Here is a 22,153-nt window from a genome sequence, read left to right on the forward strand (position 1 = left end):
AGACAGCCCTGACACCCTATTTTTTCTGTTTCTATGGTGTTTAATACAAATGTTATATGATGAATGTAAGCACTGCTTATATACACATATGGATAACATCTACAAGAAATTTAACATTAAGAGATTTTTTTCTTTATTTTCAGCAGTCTTAATACTATCCGAATGCTTTTATTTTCCCACTGGAAAAATAATTTTTGTACAACAAATAAATATGCAAAAACAGTGCATAATGGACAAAATCAAAATAGTTAATAAATGTAATTTTCCAAAGTCTACTTCAAATTACACTCCTTGTAAAAATATGTAATTTGTATCCATTTCAACTACACTTTAAAATGAATTTTTCTAAATATCCATCTATTAATTTTAAACTTTCCTTTAAAACAAAAAAACCCCGATTATTATGTTGACAAATTGTTAAGGGTGTCGAATCTGTTTTCACATATTATAATATACATGGTGTACTTCTTGCATAGGTGGTACCTTGTTCAAGTTCAATTACAAATGTCACTTGAAATACCAAATATAGCTTTAGCTTCCTTTTTTTGTCTTGCGTTGACTGCCCCTTTCCTCTGTATTGACCACGTTCTTTCATCTACTTAAGTCATCTTACTTTTCTAAACTCTAGTGTGGGGAAATTGCAAAAGGCCCTTATTTACATTGACTGTTCTTAGTTTATAATTTGCAGTGGATTTTGCTGTTCCTTGAGTTTTTCTTCATATATGCAAGGAGATTTTCAGATATGTAAAGGAACCTTGTTGTGCTCAGAAAGTGTAGGGATACTTGTAAAGTCATAAATATAGGCGTACAACTGGCCTGAGGATATATCTGAGACTATGACAAGTTTCATTTGCTAGCAACTCACGTAGTTTAGAAGGCACCAATGACTTTTGCAACATGACTGAAAGATGATACCGTAGGCTTCTCCTCTGAAAAATGTTGACTTGGATTCTGTGTTCTGGTGCTGGTTCAGTTGCTTTCTGGAGACCAACTCTTTTTCCAAGGTACTACGCTAAACTACAATAAAATGAAGATTAAATCAGGTTTTGTTTCACTGTCAAATATGGCAAGAGTTAAGACTGAAAGTGTTTCCCTCTCAAAAAGGAATGGGTAGAAGTTTTCTCCCTTGTTTTAAAGAAGTGAAATGAACCTATCTCGATACTGCCTTATTTTGGATGATTTGTTAAAGATGTTTCTGCTTGAAGAATGCAACAATATTTTTTAAATAATAGCAAGAAGCTGCTGCAGCTTCTTCGACTGTTCTTATTTCTGTTAGGAAACTCAAGAAATTTCAGCTTTATTAGTTTGTTGAATCTGCCATTTGTTTTGTGTGCTCATTTTCTGTTTTCCTTTGCAGGTGTCACCGTAGATGTTATAATGATTTCAGCCACACTCTTGCAGTGTTCTCCGTTGATGGCTATGCTTTATACCATTTACATCTTAAACTTTGCTTTTCAGTTTAGAGATCATCCTTTGATTTTGTCCCATTATCATTTTGTTCATTACAGACTGTTGCCTCTAAGCTTGTTCTCTACAATTCCATCTCAGGTTTTCCATTCAGTTCTTTGTAGTTTCATATGCATTACATAGTAATATTTAAACTAGAATTTTTCTTTCTTCTTCATCTTCATTCACAGTCATTGGATTTCTAATGTTCAGTTGCTGGTTTTGCAGGTCTCTTTAAAAGTATTGTGATACAAATTAACAAAGCACATTATTTACTCATTCTGGCCAATGTTGTTATCTTTTACTACTGTATATACTCTATCATCCTTAAACCAAGGCTGTCAGGTGTCTGGATCTATTCCAACATGTCTTGCTTATGCTCAGAATGTGAAGATGCCATTCATTCGAATTCTTGAAGAGCTGTTGGACTCAGCCTTGACATTTGTGATGAAACTGACACTTACCTTGTGTCCATGGCAATAAAGTTACATCCATTAGGAAGGTCTGTGCTTACTATTCTTCTTAGCTATTTCTTGGCAGAAGTGGGCAGTTAGATTATAAAGTAAATATTCACTTGAAAGATTTTGACAGGTCCGAAAACCTCCATGCCCCAGAGCTGTATTCAAGACATATCTTTCCCTGCTTCTCTCTTTGTTTTGCTTTACAATTGTGGTGTGAAAATGGCTGAACAGACAACACTTTTGAAGATGGGACCTTTACAAGTTCTTTAGGAAATCTGCAATGGAAATCTGGAGGCTGGATGCATAATGTTGCACACACTGTAGCAGAATTTGAAACACTGGAGCAAAGTACCTGTCTTTTAAAACTACTGATGCAATGGCTATGATTTTCCACTGTAAGAAAGCCTGGTATAGCCAGTATTACATGCTAGTATAGTTTGAGGGGGTTGGTAGCTGCCCATGTTATGTACTATAGTCTGATGAACATAGCTGCTAATCTGTCTCAAAGTTGTAGAATAAGAACAGATCCTCACTCTAGTTGGGCTCCCAGGTGGTCCATGCAAAATCAGTGTCATAGGTGGGAGGAATTTAAAGAAGATAGTTTATAGAAGGTCAGAAGTAAGAGAGTTTACTGAGGCAGAGGTAGATCTAAGATAACATTTTATTCCTTTTTACTGAACTTGTATATGACCCACATTGCTGCTGTGAAGAGTAGTGTTTCTTTCTGATAATCTGTTGGATCTCTGGCACTGCTTCTTCACTTAAAGCCCAGTCATTTATGACTTTCGACATTTCTGTATGAATGCTAATCCTCTTAGACAACAAATGGGAAAGAAATGGTTTGGGAGATGCTGAAAGAAAGCAAAGGAAATGGGAGGAACGGAGACTGTATGCCAAGATAAGAAGGAAGAACAAGAGCAATAACAGCTGTCCTGGGGAAGGCATTAGTGCTCCAGTTCTCAAAGTGAGAATATTTTATTTCATTCTAAGGTAGTATGCTGCTGTAACCATATTCTCCAGCTCATAGACCTGAACATAAAAAAATTGTAATGCTGCCCTCTATGATAAACAAATTTACTGAGGAAAAAAGAAACACAGAATATTCTCTTGTCCAAAGTTGCACTTCTAAATTAAATGTGTATGTAGGCATGGGGGAATGAGGCCTCCAGCCATGTCTTTTTTCTTCTCTTATCTTGCGGGAGGTGACAGCAAGTGACTCACTCTGTAGATGCCAGACCTGGCACAGTGGCAGGAAGAAATATTAGTCTGAACAAGAAGCACGTGCTGAATGTGTACCCGATTTTTGTCTCATGCAGGATAAAGATGGCAAGCCAAATGCAATGCATCGTGAATCATACTGAATCTGTTGGCTGCCAGTTAGACAAGTGATATAGAGTTGAGCTAACTGATCTATAAAGTGATACCAATTCATTTGCGTCTGTAAAATGATCTCACTGCTTCTTTTCTTCCTGTTAGTACATTTTTCCAACTTCTGTGCTCCAAAAAATCTTTTTTTTTTTAAGTCAGTGACTAACTAACACAGCCACTGATGTTTTTCTGGGCACTTCTCAGACCATATTTTGACCTTGAAACTTGCTGTAATTATAGTTGAGATTTTGCATCCAGCAATCACCAGCGGAAACACTGCTTGTTGTTTTCTTCAGTTGAGCTGGTTATCGCTTAATTCTGAGACAAAACTGACTCTTGGCAAAGGTTTAATTATTTTTTGAATATAACTTTACATTAGGTTGTTTGGGAAAAAAAGATAGTCAAATTAGAATTTTTTTAATATCAAAAAGGTTAAATTTTAATGAAGATGAAAATTGTCATTTAATGAAAGGGGTTTTTTAGTACTCTTACATACAGTAAATCCTGACAAGCTTGTTTATTCCAAGAAAGGAGGAAAATCTAAACAGTTATATGAAGTGATTATACTAAGAATTGGGAGGTCAGTCAGAAGACTTTAACATGCAAACATGATCTGTTACACTCAAAATCTTGTTATGAACAAATGGGAATGCACTTTGTATACTGAACTAAGCATTTATGGTTCATCTAATTAGTTTTGACTGTCTAATAAAATTAAATCCATATTATCTATTTATTCAAAGTTTTGTTAATAATACGGTTAAAATCTTATACATAAACTTCCTACTAGCTCCCCCTGTTATTTGGTGTTATGCTCGCCCTTCCAGTATTTCTCCAGGTCTTAAGACTGACTATTCAGTCTTCCTCAGAAAGGGGGAGAAGACTTTAACATTAATTAGTGTCTTGGATTCTTCACCTCCACTTCAGTTTTGGAGTCTGCTTGAGGCTACTTTTTTTGTATTTTCTTAAGGTTGATTACTTGCTGTTTCTCACCACTTCCCAAGACAAAGTTTGGGAGCTGTATGCTGCCCTCCCCCAGCCCCATTACCCCAGAGGGGCTGTTTGTCCCCCAGTGACTACGTAGGGGTGCCAGCCGCCTGCCCCGGCTGCTCCCAGAGTGAAGCCAGCACAGGGAAGGCCACAGGCATGTGGCTACCAGGCAAATGCTGCCACGGCTAAAATCAGCTCCTGCCAAGACAGTGCCAGACTCATGCTGAAACCCTGTGTTGCCAGCTCTCCACCAAGCCTCTTGTCCTGTGCCTGTGATGGCAAAACCATATTTACTGGGCTGCAGAACAGAGCATCCCAAACATTTGTCTTGCAGTTGTTACCGACTCACAAGAGCTATTACAGTCTTTTGAGACTTCACATGAGTAATAGCTGATCTCAGTATGTGTTTGCAGTGTTGAATCTTTAGCATTTACTATTGCTGGCACATAGAAGATTGCATAATGCAGTTTTGGTCAGACAGTTACCTAAAATATTTATCAGTGTGAGAATGTGGTCCTTTATGTTCAGAACAAATGTTCTTTGATATTTTTAAATTATTTAAAAACTTTGCATGAGTGAATCAGAAATCTCAACAGTCGTCTGACACTGGTTTTTGATGTTTAACTGTCTGCTGAGAAATCACAATAAGAATAGAAGTGAAGAGCAAATGCTAAAAGATATGATTTTTCAGAGGTCAAAATCCAGATAAGTAAGAAGGGACACAGGCTCATGTTATTGTTATATTCACCTAGACTCAATTAAGACCTGCAGATATTTGTACCTGTGTGCTTTATTAAACGAATGCGATGCATATCTAAACCCCACAGTTTTTAACACAGAATTTGAAAACAGACTGTGGCAATGATGAATTTCATTGCTTTTTAAATTGCTTTAAACATAGTGAAGTGTAGTACAATCTAGTAAACTGAAATCGTTAACCCTTGCTGTGAATGTGCATTTACAATAGCCAGACTTTGAAAACTTGTTTTCTAGGGACTACTGCTGTGAAGTCTGTTCTGCACTAATAAAATTATTTTTTATTCTATTACAACACATAGAAAACTTTAATGGCTGTTTTCAAGTTCTTTTCGCTGTACTATAAGCAGTTTAGGAAACTCCAGTCAAAGTACTCCCACATTCTGAGGCTTCATTGAAAACATCCAGCATGGGACAAAGATTTGTCCACTGAATGAACCAAGTAGGTAGAATTGTTAGTGTGATTTTTATTAACTCGTTTTTCTCTTGCTTTTGCAGACTATGGCACTATTAAGAAAGTACTTGCCCCAATGAACCAGACTTCAAGCAGCTGCCTACTTGAGGAAATTGAACTCCTGCCGAAAAGTCAGCAAGAGCCCATCAGGAGCCTTCAGATTCTGCACAGCCAGAGTGTCCTTTTTGTGGGCCTTCAAGAACACGTGATTAAGGTCCCCCTGAAGAGATGTCTCTTTTACAAAACATACAGGTATGAAGAATCAGCAAGTTTGATTGGAGAAAAATACTTGGGGGTGTTGCAGAAAAATGGGGAGGAAAAGTGACTCTGAGTAGGAATCCAAATTAATTACCTCTCTCAGCAATGACTTTCTGTGTATACTTTTTATCAGAAGTGTCTCTGACTTCTTATACTGACTTTAGGACCAAATCAGACTCTCAAGAAATTATATTGATATTTAAGTGTCATTATACAGATTCTGAATTGTGAAATGAAACAGTAAAAAATGGTTTATGTAGGAAACAGGTATCTGATAATGTCCAGTATAACTGCTGGCTTAATGTATTTAAAGCTTGAAACATGGACAAATTTAAGATTTTGTGGGGTTTTTTTATTTAAAGTTGTATTATAACTGAGTAAACAATATCTCTCTGGGTTCAGAAAGAAAACTGGGTTGGATGAACTGATAATTAAGAATCGTGCTGGACCAGGAAACCATAATAAATGTAAATATTCAACTAGGTGAAAGTGTTATGCAGCTAACAGTTGTTCAGACAAACAAGGAAAATAATTTACAAATTATCATTTGATATTAGACTGTATTATGGTAGTTAAGAAATTTGAAGTTCAGCATACAACTTTTCTATAGGTTATCTAGAATTACTTCTGGGTTGTGAAACATATGCTATTAGAGATTGTTAATTTCATCTAATTAGTTGTATTTTTCCCTTTGATAGAAGTATGGTTCCAGTGATTCAGTACAATTGTTCTGTTTTATGAGTTAGACTCTGAACCAGTGTGATGAGCTTTTTGAGAACTGTGACAGAGGCATTTGGGTTTTTTTTAGCTTGTTTTGCTTTTGCTTGTTTTATGCTTCCTTGGGAAGCTGGTCTGTTAAAGGAGGGAGAAAGGCTGCCAGTTGCCTCTCTTGGCTGCTACACTCAGGATCACAGAGACGTTAACTTGTGCAGCAGGCAGAGAGATCATACCTCCCATGAAAGGCAGTGACCATCTGCAGATGGAGACATTTCTGGCTCTCAGATGGACCATGAGTGTGGTCACAGCAGGGAGGTGGCCACAGGACACAGGTGTAGAGCTGTGGCTTGGAGACAGCGGAAGGACTTTTCTAAGGGACCTGGCCCTATGTGGAGATTGGTGCCATGCAGGAGGCCAGTGAAAGGCTACTGGGTTGAGAACAAGACTGAAGGTAAAGCTGTGCCCTGGATAAGCGGAGTAGACAAGGGAAGGAGAATATTCTCCTTATTACAGTTCTTTACCAGCCCTTTTTGTTTATGCTCTCTTATGTAGCATAGTTTATGTTCTCTTATGTAGCATATTTTAGGCATTTTCTACTAAAACAGAAGTGATAGGACACTCAAAGTCCCGTTGGAAGACCTACAAAGCTTACTTCAATGAAAAATTACATATAGGCAAGTCTCTGCCTCAAGTTTTTTGTTGGTTTAGGGACCAACATAAGACCAAGTTTCATCTTTGTTTAGTTTAGTGAGTTGAAACAGGATGTGTGGTGGTCCCACAGCCCTTTTTGTTTTGTTTCCTTCTTTTCATTCAGTGAAGGACTTATATATTGGGAGTGGTATATGTTTGCATGTGTGTATAGGAAAAAATCTAATGGCATATACTTATGCTTTTTTCCTTTCTGGAATATGATATGATTATGCCATTCTGGTTGCACAAGACATTGAACGTGTTTCCATAAGCAGATGTGTTTATTTCAGAAAGGGAGATTGAGCTGGTATTCTGTGTTTTCTTAGGGACTATGTACTCATGATGGCAGTCATAAACACAGAGAGCTCAACAGTACCGGTGTCCCGTATTTACACCAAGCCTGCCTTCAGACATTTAAAGGCTGGAGCCTTATTATGTTATTAGTGAGGTGTGAACTCCAAAATCCAGAGATGAGACTTCCAGAACACCTGCTTAGCTGGTGCTTCTGTGGAGGTCCCACAAGGTGCCTGGTACCTGTGCTTCTGTCAGGACAATTCCTGAGGCACATCAGTGTGCTTCTGCCCTTGTGGGGTGGGACTGTTGTCTCAAATCGTAGACCCCATGCATGGCTGCAAACTAGGCATTCCTCTCCCTCTTTAAGCAGTGGGGTCTAATTGACTAGATTTTAAGAGCTTGCTTTTTTTTTAAAAAAAAAAACCCCACAAACAAAAAAAAGTGGTGCTGTTCCCATTTTACTGAGTAGAACAGTAGTTAAATGACTCAAATCCATCTCAAATGATAATCTATTCCTCTGCTCAGAGGTATATGAAGTCTCATCTTCCACTGGAGTGACCTACTTAAAAGGAGATAAAATTATTCCTTGTGGGATTTTTCAGTCATATCTTTTGTAGTTGTATGACTTTACTTGTAATAATTAAATATCCACTGCATCAAAATGGTTGCCATCCATGCTTTCTTCTTGGTTAAAGAGCTTACCAGCAATTCTAGCTCTGTTTTGTGAGAAAGCAGAGGATTTACAGATGTGATCTAGATGAAATAAGGCATCTTATTGTCATCTATCATTAGGGACTCAGGTCATTTGGAAAATGCAGACATAATCTTTCTCTCACCATTTTTGGCTTGCCTAGTTTCTTTCCTAGTTTATGCTAGATTTCAAGCATATTTGGTTCTCTACATGTGGAGAGAGTGTAGGTACCTTACTTGGGGCTATAAATTTCACTAGGTAATGAAACATCTGAAACTTAGTCACTGCATTGCTGGGTGCTTTGATACATTTTTGTTACATGTTGCCAACTATTACTTCTATGCTATAGCAATGGGTAAAGTAGAATAATGGGTAAACCTTACCTGAGGTAATGCCTTGGGGCATTGTGTTTCTTTTTTGGATTATTTTAATTTTATCTACTAATATTTGTCATATTTAGGGCTGTACAACTGCACCAAGTCTATATTCTGAACTTCCATCAGTAATAACTAGTTTCTTCCCCAGATCAAGGGAATGTGTAGTCTTTAATACCTATTTTACATAGTTATTGAGAAATAGAGCATGCTTGTGTGTGAATAACAGCCTTAAAAAGGTCAGAATGCTGAAGACACACTAGCTCATCTGCTCTGCTTTTTTGTGTCATTGGCAGAGTGCTCACCATTTAATATTTTCTAATCTTTTTGTTTAGGTTTATTTCAAAGTTTTCAGACAATGCATCTTCAGTCTCTCTGTTGAGCAGACTGTTCCACAAACTATTATCTCAATGTCAAGATAATTTTCTTGAGACTATTTTTTTCTTTTTAGTTCATTATTCCTTGTTTTATCTTCATGTACTAGACTCTAAAGCATGTGGTTATTGCTTTTATTTGTAGTTTATTATGTCTCCTTACTTATCAGTCTGGTATGCTCTACATATTTCGCTAATTCGTATTTCCTTGTAAATCTGTTCTTCCAGCACTTGGCTGTGGTAGAGTCCTCTGTGACATGGTGTTGCCTCTGACAGACATTCCCTCTGATTCAGGATATTCCTGTTCCATACCAGCTCATGTCTCCACTCCCACAAACACTGTTATTGAAGGCCCTTGAAAATCTTGTTTTATGTTTGGAGGCTAAAATTGATTTTTGTGTGTGTGTGTGTTCTAGGTGCAGCTCAGTGCACTTTATTATTATGACAGCAGGCCATACCATAGGCAGAGCCTGTTCTTACACCTGTAGTTTCAGTTGCTCAGCACTTTCCAGTATGTCACAATCTTCTTGTTTATGAGTTGGCCGTGCTGGTTATTTGGATTGTCAGTTTTCATGGTGGGGGGGTGGGGGGGTGTCTCCCAGAGGCTTCTGCCAATGGCTGAATAGTTTTGAACATAATCCTGCTGTTTTCAGGAGTCAGCTAGGGAAAAATAGAGACGTGTGAGTTCTTACAGCTTTCCAAAAAGCCCTGGCATCTACATTCTCCAGGAGAAAGCAGCAGAGCAGTTACCTTAGTTCGGCTATCCGAACTATTTTTGGGGAAAATCCTTGAGATTTGACCAGGTTATTATCACCTGGATATTGCAATTCACATGTTTATCCAATTTTTATGGAAGACCATCCATATTATCTACTGGAACTATTTTCACTGTGAATTCTCCGTCTCTCTGTACTTCTTCAGAGTTGAGTAGGCCAAGCGTAAAGCACAACTGAATTTTTTGTATCTGCCAATAACTATAATGTGAGATAAATAGAATGGTGATTATGAGAAGATAACTATTAAACTCTCTAAAGTTGCCGTGTTTGCTATTTACTTTGAAGGCTCTATGCATCTGAAATAAGGAATAAGATCTGTAGCAGGGGGATAAAGACTTTGTTCCCTGAAAAAAGCAACCAGTCAGCTTGCTTTTGTTGTCAGCTGTAGCCTTCAAAATCAACCTTGGATGGCAGTGATTTCTCTGAGGCAAATTTGTCGATGTTATAATTTGTAATGGAGTTTTCAGTGCATCAGTTCTGAAAGTAGGGGCAATAAAAGGTTGTATCAGCCCAGTGTTCTGCAAAATCTTACCAAGTAAAGGTCACGAATTGGTATTTCTGATGGAAGATAGGTTTCACACGCTTAGAAAGCTTGAAAACTAATCTTACTATGACATTATGTTTAAGTGAACAAATAGTTCCGTTTTCTAAAAGCTGTACAAATAGTGACTTCTCTGGTGTAAAAAAAAACAACTTCTGGAAATTTTTGAATATTGTTTTTTACTTTATATGTTTAAAACATTATTGGGCCACAAGATTGTTTTGTTATGTAATGTTATCATAGCTATTCTACTGTAACCATAACTTTTCTCTCTCTGCACTCCATCATTTTTATTTTTTGCTTCTTTATTAACCATCAGCTAAGCAATTTGTATGTACACAGAAGTTAACTGTAGCAGCACAGTACAGAAAAGGATACTGGATTACCTAACAGAAGAAAACAATTACTGCAAATTTGGTTATGCTTTGTTTCATTCCTAGAACTCCAGCAAGATTATTGGATCAAGTATTTCAGCCACTGTTGCATTCCTTTATTTGCCTTAGCTATAGATGTTGCTTCCTCAGAAGTATTCCTACACTCAGTACAAACCTGTTTTCCTGGCAGTAAAACACTGGCTATCATTACATAGTGGAATAATTATTCCTATATACTAATATTATACAAGTTAACAATGTGTAATGTGGTCTAAACTATTACTAGGGGCTAATGTGTCCAGAAGAGCTTGCCAACACATGGAATTGAAATTGCTGTTTTGAAGTAATCATTCCAGAATAGTTATTTTTGGATATCCAGGTAGATTTCCTTGTTTCAAATTATGCAAGCCTTATGCCAGTTTAAATCAGAGAAACACACTGCTGCATTAGAATGTCAGAACCACGTGAGGACTGATATGAACTAATATTCTAGAATCAGGATCCTTATAAATTTCCCAGGCTGGGATAAACCGTAATCCTGGCTGCAAGACTAGATTATAAGCATATTTTAAAAATGGGAAGTCTTTTTTTAGGTATTAGATACATTGTAAAATTATCTTCCATTGGTGCGGACTTATGAGAACACTAGTAGAGTCAGCAGAACTATGAAATAAACACAGTTGAAAGTTTTCCTCACTCAAAAGAAGTACAATATTAGTTCCATGCTGGGGAGGGAATCAGTTGAAGCTCTACAGATCTGAGGTTGACCTATATTTCTTTCTTCCTCTGTGAAGACCAAGGTTTTTGCAGAAAGTGTCATTGTCTATCTGGCCAACAAAATGCATTGGAGACAAACTATGCATTTACATTTTGCTGCTCCTGAAATATTTAGTCACAATTCTTTAAAGTATGTGATCTATGCATGTATGTATTGTATTGTAAGCACACACTTTTGGCGAACAAGAAGGAATTTGATAAACAGGTAGAGTTTTAGAGTCTGCTTCCAATGTATTTCTTGAAGTAGCCTTATGAGGAAAAGGAAAAATGTCTTTTCCTTTTAGTTTGCAAAGTTGTAAGAAAACCAGATGGACTTGACTACATATTTGCAATTCAGATTTTAATAGTAGGATATTATTTTAAACAAAGGAGTGAGCTAAGAAATAAAAATTTAAAACAGGCATGTGGTTTTCATATGTCATGATGTAATTCATTGCTTTATAAAATACCAAAAGTTCAGTGTAGTTTTTCTTGAAAATCACCTGACATGTTTAAAGCAACCCACGTTCCAAGAGATCATTTCACTAGTTGTTCGATACTTGGCAAGTGTATTCTCTGGAAACAGAAGTTAAAGGGACTAGGTGGTAAAAAAGGGAGAAAAAAAAAAAAGAAACAACAGGGCAAACGTGGAAGGTGTTTTATTTTAAAATAATTTAATGTATCACATACTGGACTGCTACTCAGTCAGGCCAGCACATACCCTACACATTTCAGCTTGCAGTGCTCTGTGTTACACACCAATTGTTTTCTCCCAAGAATTATTTGCAGCTCTCTTAATATTCTATAATCTTTTTTGTGGACGTTTTCATTATTTGAAATTCTACAGAAAATTAATATCCAAGTTTAAGAGTCCACTATTGACCTGAATGTATGAGAGAGAAAGAATATTCTTGATGCAACACTGTGAACTGTGGACAAGATTCCAGGACAGGGGTTTGTATGTTCCAGTTCTATGAGCCCAAACTGAGTGGCTTTGAATGCCATTTGCTCCTCATAATACGTTGTCAGGCCAGTGAAGGTATCTACAGTTACTTCTAGAATGAGAGGTAATGGTGCCCTTGAAATGTTGGGATACCTGCTATCTGGTTAGTACTGTTAAGGAGTCAAGTTGTACATCCTAAATCTGGGCTTGATATCTTTATAATTGATTTGTATTTTAGTATAAAGTTAACCTCGACATTTATTTCAAAAGAACCTAGGCTACAGCTGACTAAAAGGATTTGGCAGTCATGTATCCTGTTTACACTTATGTCCACTAAAGATGTGCAGGTCTTTTAAACACGTGGTGATGCCATATGGAAGCAAATGCATCCAGCATGTTATTGCTATTCTGGTATTGCTATTCTGGTTTAGCAACACATGAAAGTGTGGGGAAAATCCCCAAATCTGTTGCTCTTGGGTTTCCTTGCCACTTAGGTAGCTCAGATTCTCAGAGTCTGTTTGTACACCACAGATTTGCAAGCTCTAGTTTCAGCCCATCAAAAGGGCTTTGAAAACCCTAGCTGCACCTGGTGATCCCAGCATTTCCAGGCTCCTACCTCCCAGTCAGAGGGCTGAAAGCTCTGTCTTGGCTGATTGACATGGATAGGGACCTCAGATGTTATTTCTTTATAACGAATGGCAAGCCTGCATTCACTTGTAGAGAGCGTGCTCTGAAAGTTGGCTTTCGCATTTGTTCCAAGTAGAGCCACTTGGAAGTGCCAATATTCAGAGAATTGTGTGTTATAAACAACTTTGCTAAACAAATTATACATAAATTCCTGATTCTGGATTTGAAGGGAGAAGCTTGTAGATTTAAGGCTAATATTGTCAGTGCATGTTGCAAGATTGAATTGTTTGTTAAATTGATAAAATTGATTGTCTTATAATAATTCAAGTAAGAGGAAGCAACAGTAGTTCACACAGAGTGACTGAGATGATTAAAAGTTTTGATTTTTCTTAACAGTACAGGCAACAGTTAAGCAGTATTCTGAATATTTAACACGCATCTTAGTTTGAGCTCCTAGGACTTTATAAATTGTGTGCCTACCATTTATGTTGTTCTGCATCATTCATCTATATCTTTAGATCCCCGTTCTTCATTGCACACATATATATGTATACATCTACAAAACCAGTAGTAATGAAACCACTGATAGGTACCTTTGTACAGAAATCTAGTATCAGATTCATGTATTCATTCAGAAATGGATAGCACAGTGCATTTGGAACACAAGACAGGCTTTTATCTTCAGTTGTCTGTTTAAATTTGCAGTGAGGAAACCGACTTCTGTGAAATAAGATGGTGACCCCAGTTCAGTTCCTGGTAGACAAAGCATCCAGATCACAGCTGGCAGTAATTGGAACTAGATAGACATGGCTATCTCAGTAGAAATGATTGAAAGGGTCAGGAGACTGAAATATCCTCTGTTCTTTAAAATGCTGTGTATAGATAAAGACAGAAAAATGGTTCATTGAACAGTCTCAGAAGATGCACCTCTTATGTTTATATATTCTCTGAATAAAACGTTACAGCTCATGAGGATACCCGATTAGCACTTACAATGTATATGATATGGAAGTATATTCTTGCCCTGGAAGGAGATTTTAAAATCTTTTTGAAATCAATGGTATCAGGATACAGCTTTTAATCTTAAAGGTTTTTTGTTCTTTGGAGCACACATACCAAATTCATTTAAGTCTAAAACTGAATGGGTTTTTTATATATTTTGCTCTGAACGGTGTTCATTTCTGACTCATTTTCTATCTGAATAAATCATCTCAAAAGTAACTGAAGCAGAGCAGTTGTGCTAGCCTGCTTGGTGATAATTATAAAATAGATGAAGAAAATGACGTGCTATTGCTGGTTTTCTTTAGAGTGAGGTGACTTACGGTTCTGTCACTAGTCAGTCAAAATCCATTGTTTAAGTGTTGCATACCAAACCATCACAGCCAAATGAGTGCCTTGCAGGAGAGACGCTCAACCACCTATCATTTACATTTGGTAAAAAATGTGAAATGACAACATAGAGAAAAATTAGAATCAATCAGTAGAAGTCAAAAGTTGTTGAATGTTTTTGTAGAGAGTGCTGACTCTGCAGGTTAAGTGGCATCAGGAGTCTTTGAATGAACCAATTCACTTTTTTTCCTGAATTTCCTTCCTGCACAAAATTGCCAGTTTTAGCAGTGCTGGGACAAATCACATGGAATCTTAGAGGTGTGGGCTGATGCCTACTGGAGTAACAGACAAAACATTCATTTTCATCTCTGGTGAAACTGAGATGTAGGGTAGACTTCCAGAGACAAGATGGTTAATATATTATCTAGCTCTTATACTTCCAGTGTCACTATCTGAAAGGGCCCCATCAACTGAAAGACCTAATAATAATTTTAAAATTTATCTAATTTTTCAAGAGTAACATCTCAGATGGCTTCAATTTAGCCAGAGATTTGGGAGGACAAAGCGATAAAGATGTGTAGTGGTATCTGATTTTCAACTTTCCTTACTTACATGAATTTGATAGCCATTTTGTACGATTTCTTTTGTTATTTTGTGTACACACTGAAGCTGTTCTTCTCACTGCTATCTCTTGGGAGAGAGATGCATTAAAGAAGTTTTAAAACAATATGAAATTTTAATTGATGAAGGACAGTAAGGACACATAATTGTGAGTTAATAATAGCCTCTTTAAATTTCACATTTCCGGTAGAAGTACTGATTTTCTGTCTCTAAACTTATTTTGTTGTCTCTTGGTTTTCTTTTATTTAGGCATAGGAGATCAAAATAATTAGCTGCTGTTATTCACACATTAAATTATCCCTCAAAGGAAAGAAAATTATTTTAAAAGGTGACATAATTAAGCAAATACAGATAAAAATTTACCCACATATTATCTCTCTTCTTCTTTTCATTTAAAAGAAAAGATAGCTGCTTTTCAGAGATATTGTTGATCTAAGCAAGTGATCTAAAAGAAACAAATAAGAAAACCCTCTAAGATGTGAGGCAGGGAGGAGAACAGAAGAGGACTGTTGTGCCAATACCTGAGAAAAGGGTAGCTATTTAATCCAGGTCCTGCCTTGTTTCATGAATATATCTGGCATGGTGAAGTGAAATGCCAGAAAGAGGATGATGATGCTGAACTCCACTTTCATGGTATGATTTTTCTGTCTGAATATAAGATTTCAAAAATTAAACTTTTTATAAAATGAGACATATAATAATGACTGGGACAAGCAGTTAGAACATTCTAAAAAACAAAAGGCAGAACTAGAGTTTTTCATGTGAGGAATACTTCTCAGACAGAATTTCCTGTTGCTTTGTTTGGAATAGTTCATAGATTTCCAGGATTAATTTATGTATTGTAGTGTAAAAAAAACCCCAGTATTGAAGACTGGTAATGCCTTTCATTTATGGAGGAAGTTCTTCGCATTTAGCCTTGTCATCTGCATGAGGTTAGATGAGTTATTAAGTTCTTAAAATCAGTTTTCATATACTCAGTGGACCTTCTTAACTGAATTCTGAAAAGATTCACCTCATTTTATCTTGCTGCAGTGCTCTCCAAACCTGCTCACTCACTGAAATGGCCATGTTCAGTGTCCAGAGGATGAGTGAACATGCTTTGTCCCAGCAGTGCAAGGACTTTTCAGCATTTTTTAAACTTTATTTCTTTCATGAAACTAGGATCTGTGCTAATACCAGGAGGTTATAAGAACAGTCAAAATATACTTTTAGTGCCCTACTTATAACTTCTGAATGACTTGTAATGAACGGTGAAAGGCATTTTTATGTGCCTGAGTGGAAGGTAATGTGGAAACAAAAGCAAAAGAGGAAATGGGGTCTAAGAGCAGAGTGGGAGAAGAATCAGCTTGCTCCCAGGAAAGAGACAGTGTGATTCTAAGTGAAAGGATACTGACTTTCAAAATATTTTATATTTTCATAGAAAGTGTCTAAAGCATAATGACTGCATTTAAAAATATTAACACTTCACATAAAGGAACGGTGAAGTTGGAAAAATGAGCACTTCTACCTTGAGAAGTTGCACAGCTGATGTTGCCAGTTGTGCATTATGTCAGCCTTTAATTTTGTTTTGTATTCTTTTTTCATAAAACATGTTCTTTATCAGAGATACTCTGGAGGATAACACTGGGCATCTTGTCTTACAAACAGTGGAAGACCAAGACTCTTAAAATTTTCCATAATTTGCATTAATTGTCCTCCTCACTTTCTAGATAGCTAAATGGAAATGTGCAGCCTGAGTTACAAAAATGCGAAATGCTCACAGCTGCAAGAGACATCAGTGGGAACTCTCTTCTGAACACTGAATCCCTTAAACCAAAAGCTTTATCTTTGAACAGGCAGCCTAATTAGGGGTTCCTAGGGAGTTTTGGCTATTATGTCTCTTACTCTGTGACCATTTTGCAGATGGGAACTATCCTCTCACATAGTACTGGCAATCCACGTTGCCAAGTGTACTGTAGAACCTAATTCCTTGACATTTATAAACACTAAGAATCCTTTGTGATGGTATTATGGAACAGCATACTAGGGGATTAGTAAGTCTGCATTTTGTCTGATGTTAGCATGAAGCTACATGAGGAATGCCAGAGGTAAGTAGAAATATGAATAAAACAAGGGATTTGTGAGGACAGAATAACAGAAGGGTTGAGGTTGTCAGAGGCCTCTGGAGGTCATATCATCAAACCTTCTGCTCAGGCTGGGTCACCTAAAGCCAGTTTCCTGGGACCATGTCCAGGCGGCTTTGGAATATCTCCAAGGAAGGAGACTCCAGAACTTCTCTGGGCAACCTGTGCCAGTGCTCAGTCACCCTCACAGTAAAAAAGTGTTTCCTGATGTTCAAATGAAACCTCTTGTGTTTCAGTTTGTGCCCACTGCCTCTGGGACTGTCACTGGGCCCTACTGAAAAGACCCTGGCTCCCCCTTTTTTGCACCCCCCTTTCAGGTATTTGTACATATTGATGAGATCCCCTCTTAGCCTTCTCTTCTCCAGGCTGAACAGTCCCAGCTCTCTCAACCTCTCCTCATAGGAGAGATGCTTCAGTCTCTTAATCATCTTTGTGGCCCTTCACTGGGCAGATGTGATGTGAACAGACAATTAAAGAGAGTATGATAATCCCCATAGATTTGAGTTGAACAAGAATGGTCAGTCTAGCATTTTTTATAATCTATACAAAACGGTTGTATTTATTATTTTAATGAGTAATTTATAAGTATTTTTACAAGTGTTAAAACAGTTACATTATGCTTCATTATGGTGGGACTTCCACCTCCTCTCTTAGGTATCTTTAGCTATGAAGCTGCAGAACTATTGCCTGGACTGGTAATGCTTGACCTACCAGTAGCAAAAGAAAGCTGCCATTTAATTGAGAAAAGAACTTCTAGTTTTGTACAGTGGGTCCTTCAGAGACTGTAGGAAGCTGGACTACCATCCTTCTCTCTAACTTTCTTTTTCCTCCTCATGTGTCACTAGGAGGGAATGTCTAGGGCGGCACGTGATATGTAAGAGGGGTGATGGCAGCCACCAGCACCCCTTTGAACTTCCAGTGATTCTGTGGCGATGTAGAAAACAAATCAGAGGGTTTTCTAATTAATTTTCAAAGAGTAGACATTGTCATCTGATTTCTGACAAAGATGATAACTATAATTGCAAAACTGATAGAAAAAACTAAGAACCGTAACTCCTGAAATCTTCTTTATTTGGAGCAGACACCATACACTTTTTATGAATTGCTGTAATTCTCTAGTAATTAAGTACAATAATCAGTCTTGATGACATACCATGCATGCAGCCAGAAATTCAGTTATACATTTAAAAGAAACCTTAGCTTTGTGTAGGCATTCAAATTAATTTTTTCTTCTGTTTTGTTGTTTCATCTGTGCCATACCACAACAGGGATCGATTTCACTATCTGTTTTAGGCTTATGAAATATGAAGAGATGCCACATAGTTATTTAGAAATCTTTAGCCAATACAGATGAAGAAAAATGTTCATATTTTCTGATTGGTTTCATTCACAGTGCATGCATTGGATCCCAAGACCCTTACTGTGGCTGGGACATGGTGATGAAGAAATGCACAACGCTGGAAGAAAGTCTGAGCATGAGTCAATGGGAACAAAGCATTACTGTGTGTCCAGTAAGTCCAAATACATTCATTTTTCTCTTACAACTTTTGATTCCATGTGAATATCATGAAAATAAGATGGCATAGATTTTTCAAGCTCAGAAAACTGTATTTAATGCCATTTTCCTCAGGCCTTCCCATCAGATTTTAGCAGGATATTTAGGGGTTTTATATCTATTTCTTATCAAGCTACTTATATATTATGATCAAATTATTTATAGTACTGTCAAAGGATAGTTGTGTTTTACCTGTAATGTGTTCCCACCTTGAAAGCAGATGTGCACTAAGATTAGAAATATTGACATGTTTTTCTCTGCAGGATTTTACTCCATTTTGTACTTTGAAAAAAATTAATCACTAGTGGTATAATCTTTTCTTTTAGGATCATTATTGCTAATATAAAAGGCCATATAACGTCTTTCAAACTCCATGAATTGGAAGGGTGAATTGTATGAATTAAGTCTCACCTACATATATGATAGAAGTGATAATTATAATAAACTTAGTGTTACTATTTACAGTGGCTTAACACTTCTCTTTAAAAAATATTTTGAATAAATTTAATATAATACAAAACAAAAAAGTTGATTTATATGCCTCCATTTTAATATGGTTCCAGTGTTGTTTTAATATTGATTCTTTTCCCTCACTCCAAAGAGCACAAAAAGAGGGTTAAGAAGGATCTTCCTTGTGCTACTAAGCTCTTTCCTTTGGAGACTCATGCTGCTTTGTCTTTGCCTTCTGCCCATGAAGAGGGAGCCTTTCCAACTCAATTCTGCTTTCATCACTAATAAGGACTTCTTGAACTTGTCCCCACTCGCCACTGAAGCACATGCATCTACGAATTTATGCTCATACGACATCCATGTTCTGTCCTCCATGTGTTTAACAAGCTCCTTTTAACATCTTGCTGACACTCCTCTCTCTTAAGCTGGGCTTTGTTTAGTGAAGTAGAGGTGTGCAAAATTAGTAGGAAGTTCTTCCAGCTTTCACTTGTGATCTCTACATGTGCTGCAGAGCCTCCTAGATAAAAATCACTACACTGATTCTGAGGTCCTTGAGAACTAGCTCCTGTGTTCAGACTGTCTGTGTTTGACATTGAATAGTATTTTTTTAAACAATATCTTGTCCTGTCCTTTGCATCCATGCTTTCACATAGTGGCCTAATAAAAAAGGCTCACATTGGATTCATTTTGCATTAGCATTTTAGCTCAAATCAGGAACAATCTGGGGGCAAATACTCTGATTTTTCCAATCTAATATTCTTTGGTTCACATCACAAAGCAGTCTTGAAGCACACAAGCCACATTACTTTCAAATTAAATTAAGCCAAAACTGTGCTCCAACTACTACTAGGCATTAGATCCATGTCCACAGTGAGTCTGAAGTAAAGCCCACAAAATACAAAGTACGTGTCAAGTCTTCAACACCAGCTGTTTTATGTTCCAGGATTGCAGTTTATGTGCATACCACTTGCTAATATAGACATAACCATTGTCTCACAGAAAGTCTGGAATCAGCCACTAGTGCAGTCCTTGTCTCCCTGATTGGCAAGTAACTAGATGCACTGTACATTGTATTCCTTTCCAATTACATCGCGTATATCATATCTCCCTGCAGCAATCCCACAGGCTAAATGTGGTTATGTGGAGGGTTTGCTGGTGGCCTAGTTGGTTTGCTTTATTAGGAAGGATTACTGGAATGGGTTGGTTGGTTGGTATTTGCATGAGCAGTCTGCCTACTGCTTAGTCTTTGAATTCTGGCATTAGCCCTTGTTTTCTTCCATAGACACAAAACATGAGGCCAAGAGAGGTTGGAGGGGGAGGGAGAAATGATTTAAAAAGCAGAATTCAATTTGCTTCCATTCAACTGGAAAAACAATTATTTAGTATCTATTATATGACAGTTGTGTAGGATACGTAGGATAGTCTAGTCAAAGCAGGGGACCACCAAAGGATTGCTCAGAAATTCATCCACAACTGTGAGATTTATACTGCATATGAAAGATGAAAAGATTTAGTGAGCCTCCACAGGAATTTTGGAGTTGAGCAGATTGAGATGGTATAATATAAGGAAAATTTTAGAATTAACTGTCTAAACTGAAAACTGTGGGTTTACCACTTTATTGTCTTAAAACCCCTGAACTCTAAGTAACACATTATTGAACAAATTTGAAAACTTCATAGAAACTTTCCTTTAAAATAACACTGTATTCTGGCAAACTGCAATCGATTACAATTTTGCTTAGCGAGGCTTGCAAATATTTGTTTTTACAGCATTTTTATGTGCTGTATTCACAGGATATATATAAGGCAGGATATAATGAATTCCATTTTGTAGGCAACTGAGCTATGTGCATCCTTGACATCTGATATATACATTTAAGATAATGTTGCAGTCAGAACATAACAGAATATTGGAAACGTTCTACCCTCCCTCTTTTGGTTTCAATTGGTTCCAATATCTTAATTGTTAATAAAACTACACTGATCTTTCTAACACTATAGAAAATTTGTCCAATTAATGCATGACCAGTTTCTTCTAAACTCAGATCAGAGGCCTGTTTATACACTAGTTTAGCCCAAAATTAAAAGTGGCTGGTTGCACTTGAGAAATTATTTCCTAGGGAATTATTCATATATCTGAGTATTTGTTGGCATGTGTCCTGGTTTGAGTGAGTGGCTGGGGTTTTTTGGTAGCAGGGGAGGGGGCTACAGCGGTGGCCCCTGTGAGAAGCTTCTCGAAGCTCCCCCAGCTCCAAGTCAGACCCACCTTTGCACCAAGGCTGAGCCAATTAGTGAAAGTGGCTGCACCTCTTCGATAATGTATTTAAGAAGGAGAACCTGGGAAGAGGAGTGGGAGTTGTGAGGAGAGGGTGTGAGGAGAAATCTGTGCAAACACTGAGGTCAGTGGAAGAAAGAAGGAGAAAGGGGGGAGGTGTGCCAGAGCAGAGACTCCCCTGGTGAGAGGGCAGGGCCGCCCCCTCTGCCACCATGGAAGTCTATGGTGGAGCAGATACTGATTTGCGGCAGGTGGGGGGCCCCACACTGACCCAGATGGCTGCACCCAAAAAAGACCAGGACCTTGTGGGAAGAAGGCCCTGCTGTTGTAGTTTGGCACTGGGAGGACTGAAATATGGGGGGGTGACCCACATGCCTGTGGGTGTGACTTGTGTTGGAGAGTTTGTGGAGGACTGTCTCCTGTGAGAGAAGGACTGCGCTGGAACAGGGGAGGAATGAAAGAAGTTCCCCTCTGCCCCTGAGGTGGAAGAAGCAGCAGGACTGACTGCATCTCCCATTCCCTGCCCCCCTATGCCACTGGGGAGGAGGAGGCAGAGACATCAGGAGCAAAGCTGAGACCAGAAAGAAGGGAGGGATGGGGGAAGGTGTTTCAGGATTTGGTAATGCTTCTCATGGTCCTGCTCTGTCTGTTACTTCTTGTTGTTGTTAGTATCTATATGCAATTTTATTCTTTTTTCTTCCCCTAATGAGTCTGGTTTTTACCTTAAAGGATGAGATCATACCTCCCTGTTCTTATCTCAGTTTTCTGGACCTCTTTCTTCCTTCCTTTCCAGCACTGGGGGGAAAGGGGAGAAGTGAGCAGCTGCATGGTGTTCAGTTGCCCTCTGATCTCAAACCACAACAGCATGTCATGGTAGAGCAGGGACAGAGCTAGGAGAGGTAGCTGAGCA

The 22,153-nt window shown here is 37.8% G+C and overlaps 1 protein-coding gene across 4 annotated transcripts in view; it reads left to right on the top strand.

Moving 5' to 3' along the window:
• The window catches only part of SEMA5A (semaphorin 5A), a 354,251-nt gene that overhangs the window by 244,584 nt on the left and 87,514 nt on the right, over positions 1–22,153 (top strand). For all 4 annotated transcript variants that reach the window (XM_074874592.1, XM_074874601.1, XM_074874608.1 and 1 more), the window contains 2 exons: positions 5,520–5,727; positions 18,357–18,474. In XM_074874592.1, coding sequence (XP_074730693.1) covers positions 5,520–5,727; positions 18,357–18,474 — 326 coding nt within the window. The remainder of the gene's footprint in view (positions 1–5,519; positions 5,728–18,356; positions 18,475–22,153) is intronic.

Source organism: Strix uralensis, chromosome 1 (genome assembly GCF_047716275.1).
Source record: "Strix uralensis isolate ZFMK-TIS-50842 chromosome 1, bStrUra1, whole genome shotgun sequence".
NCBI classification, from domain to species: domain Eukaryota; kingdom Metazoa; phylum Chordata; class Aves; order Strigiformes; family Strigidae; genus Strix; species Strix uralensis.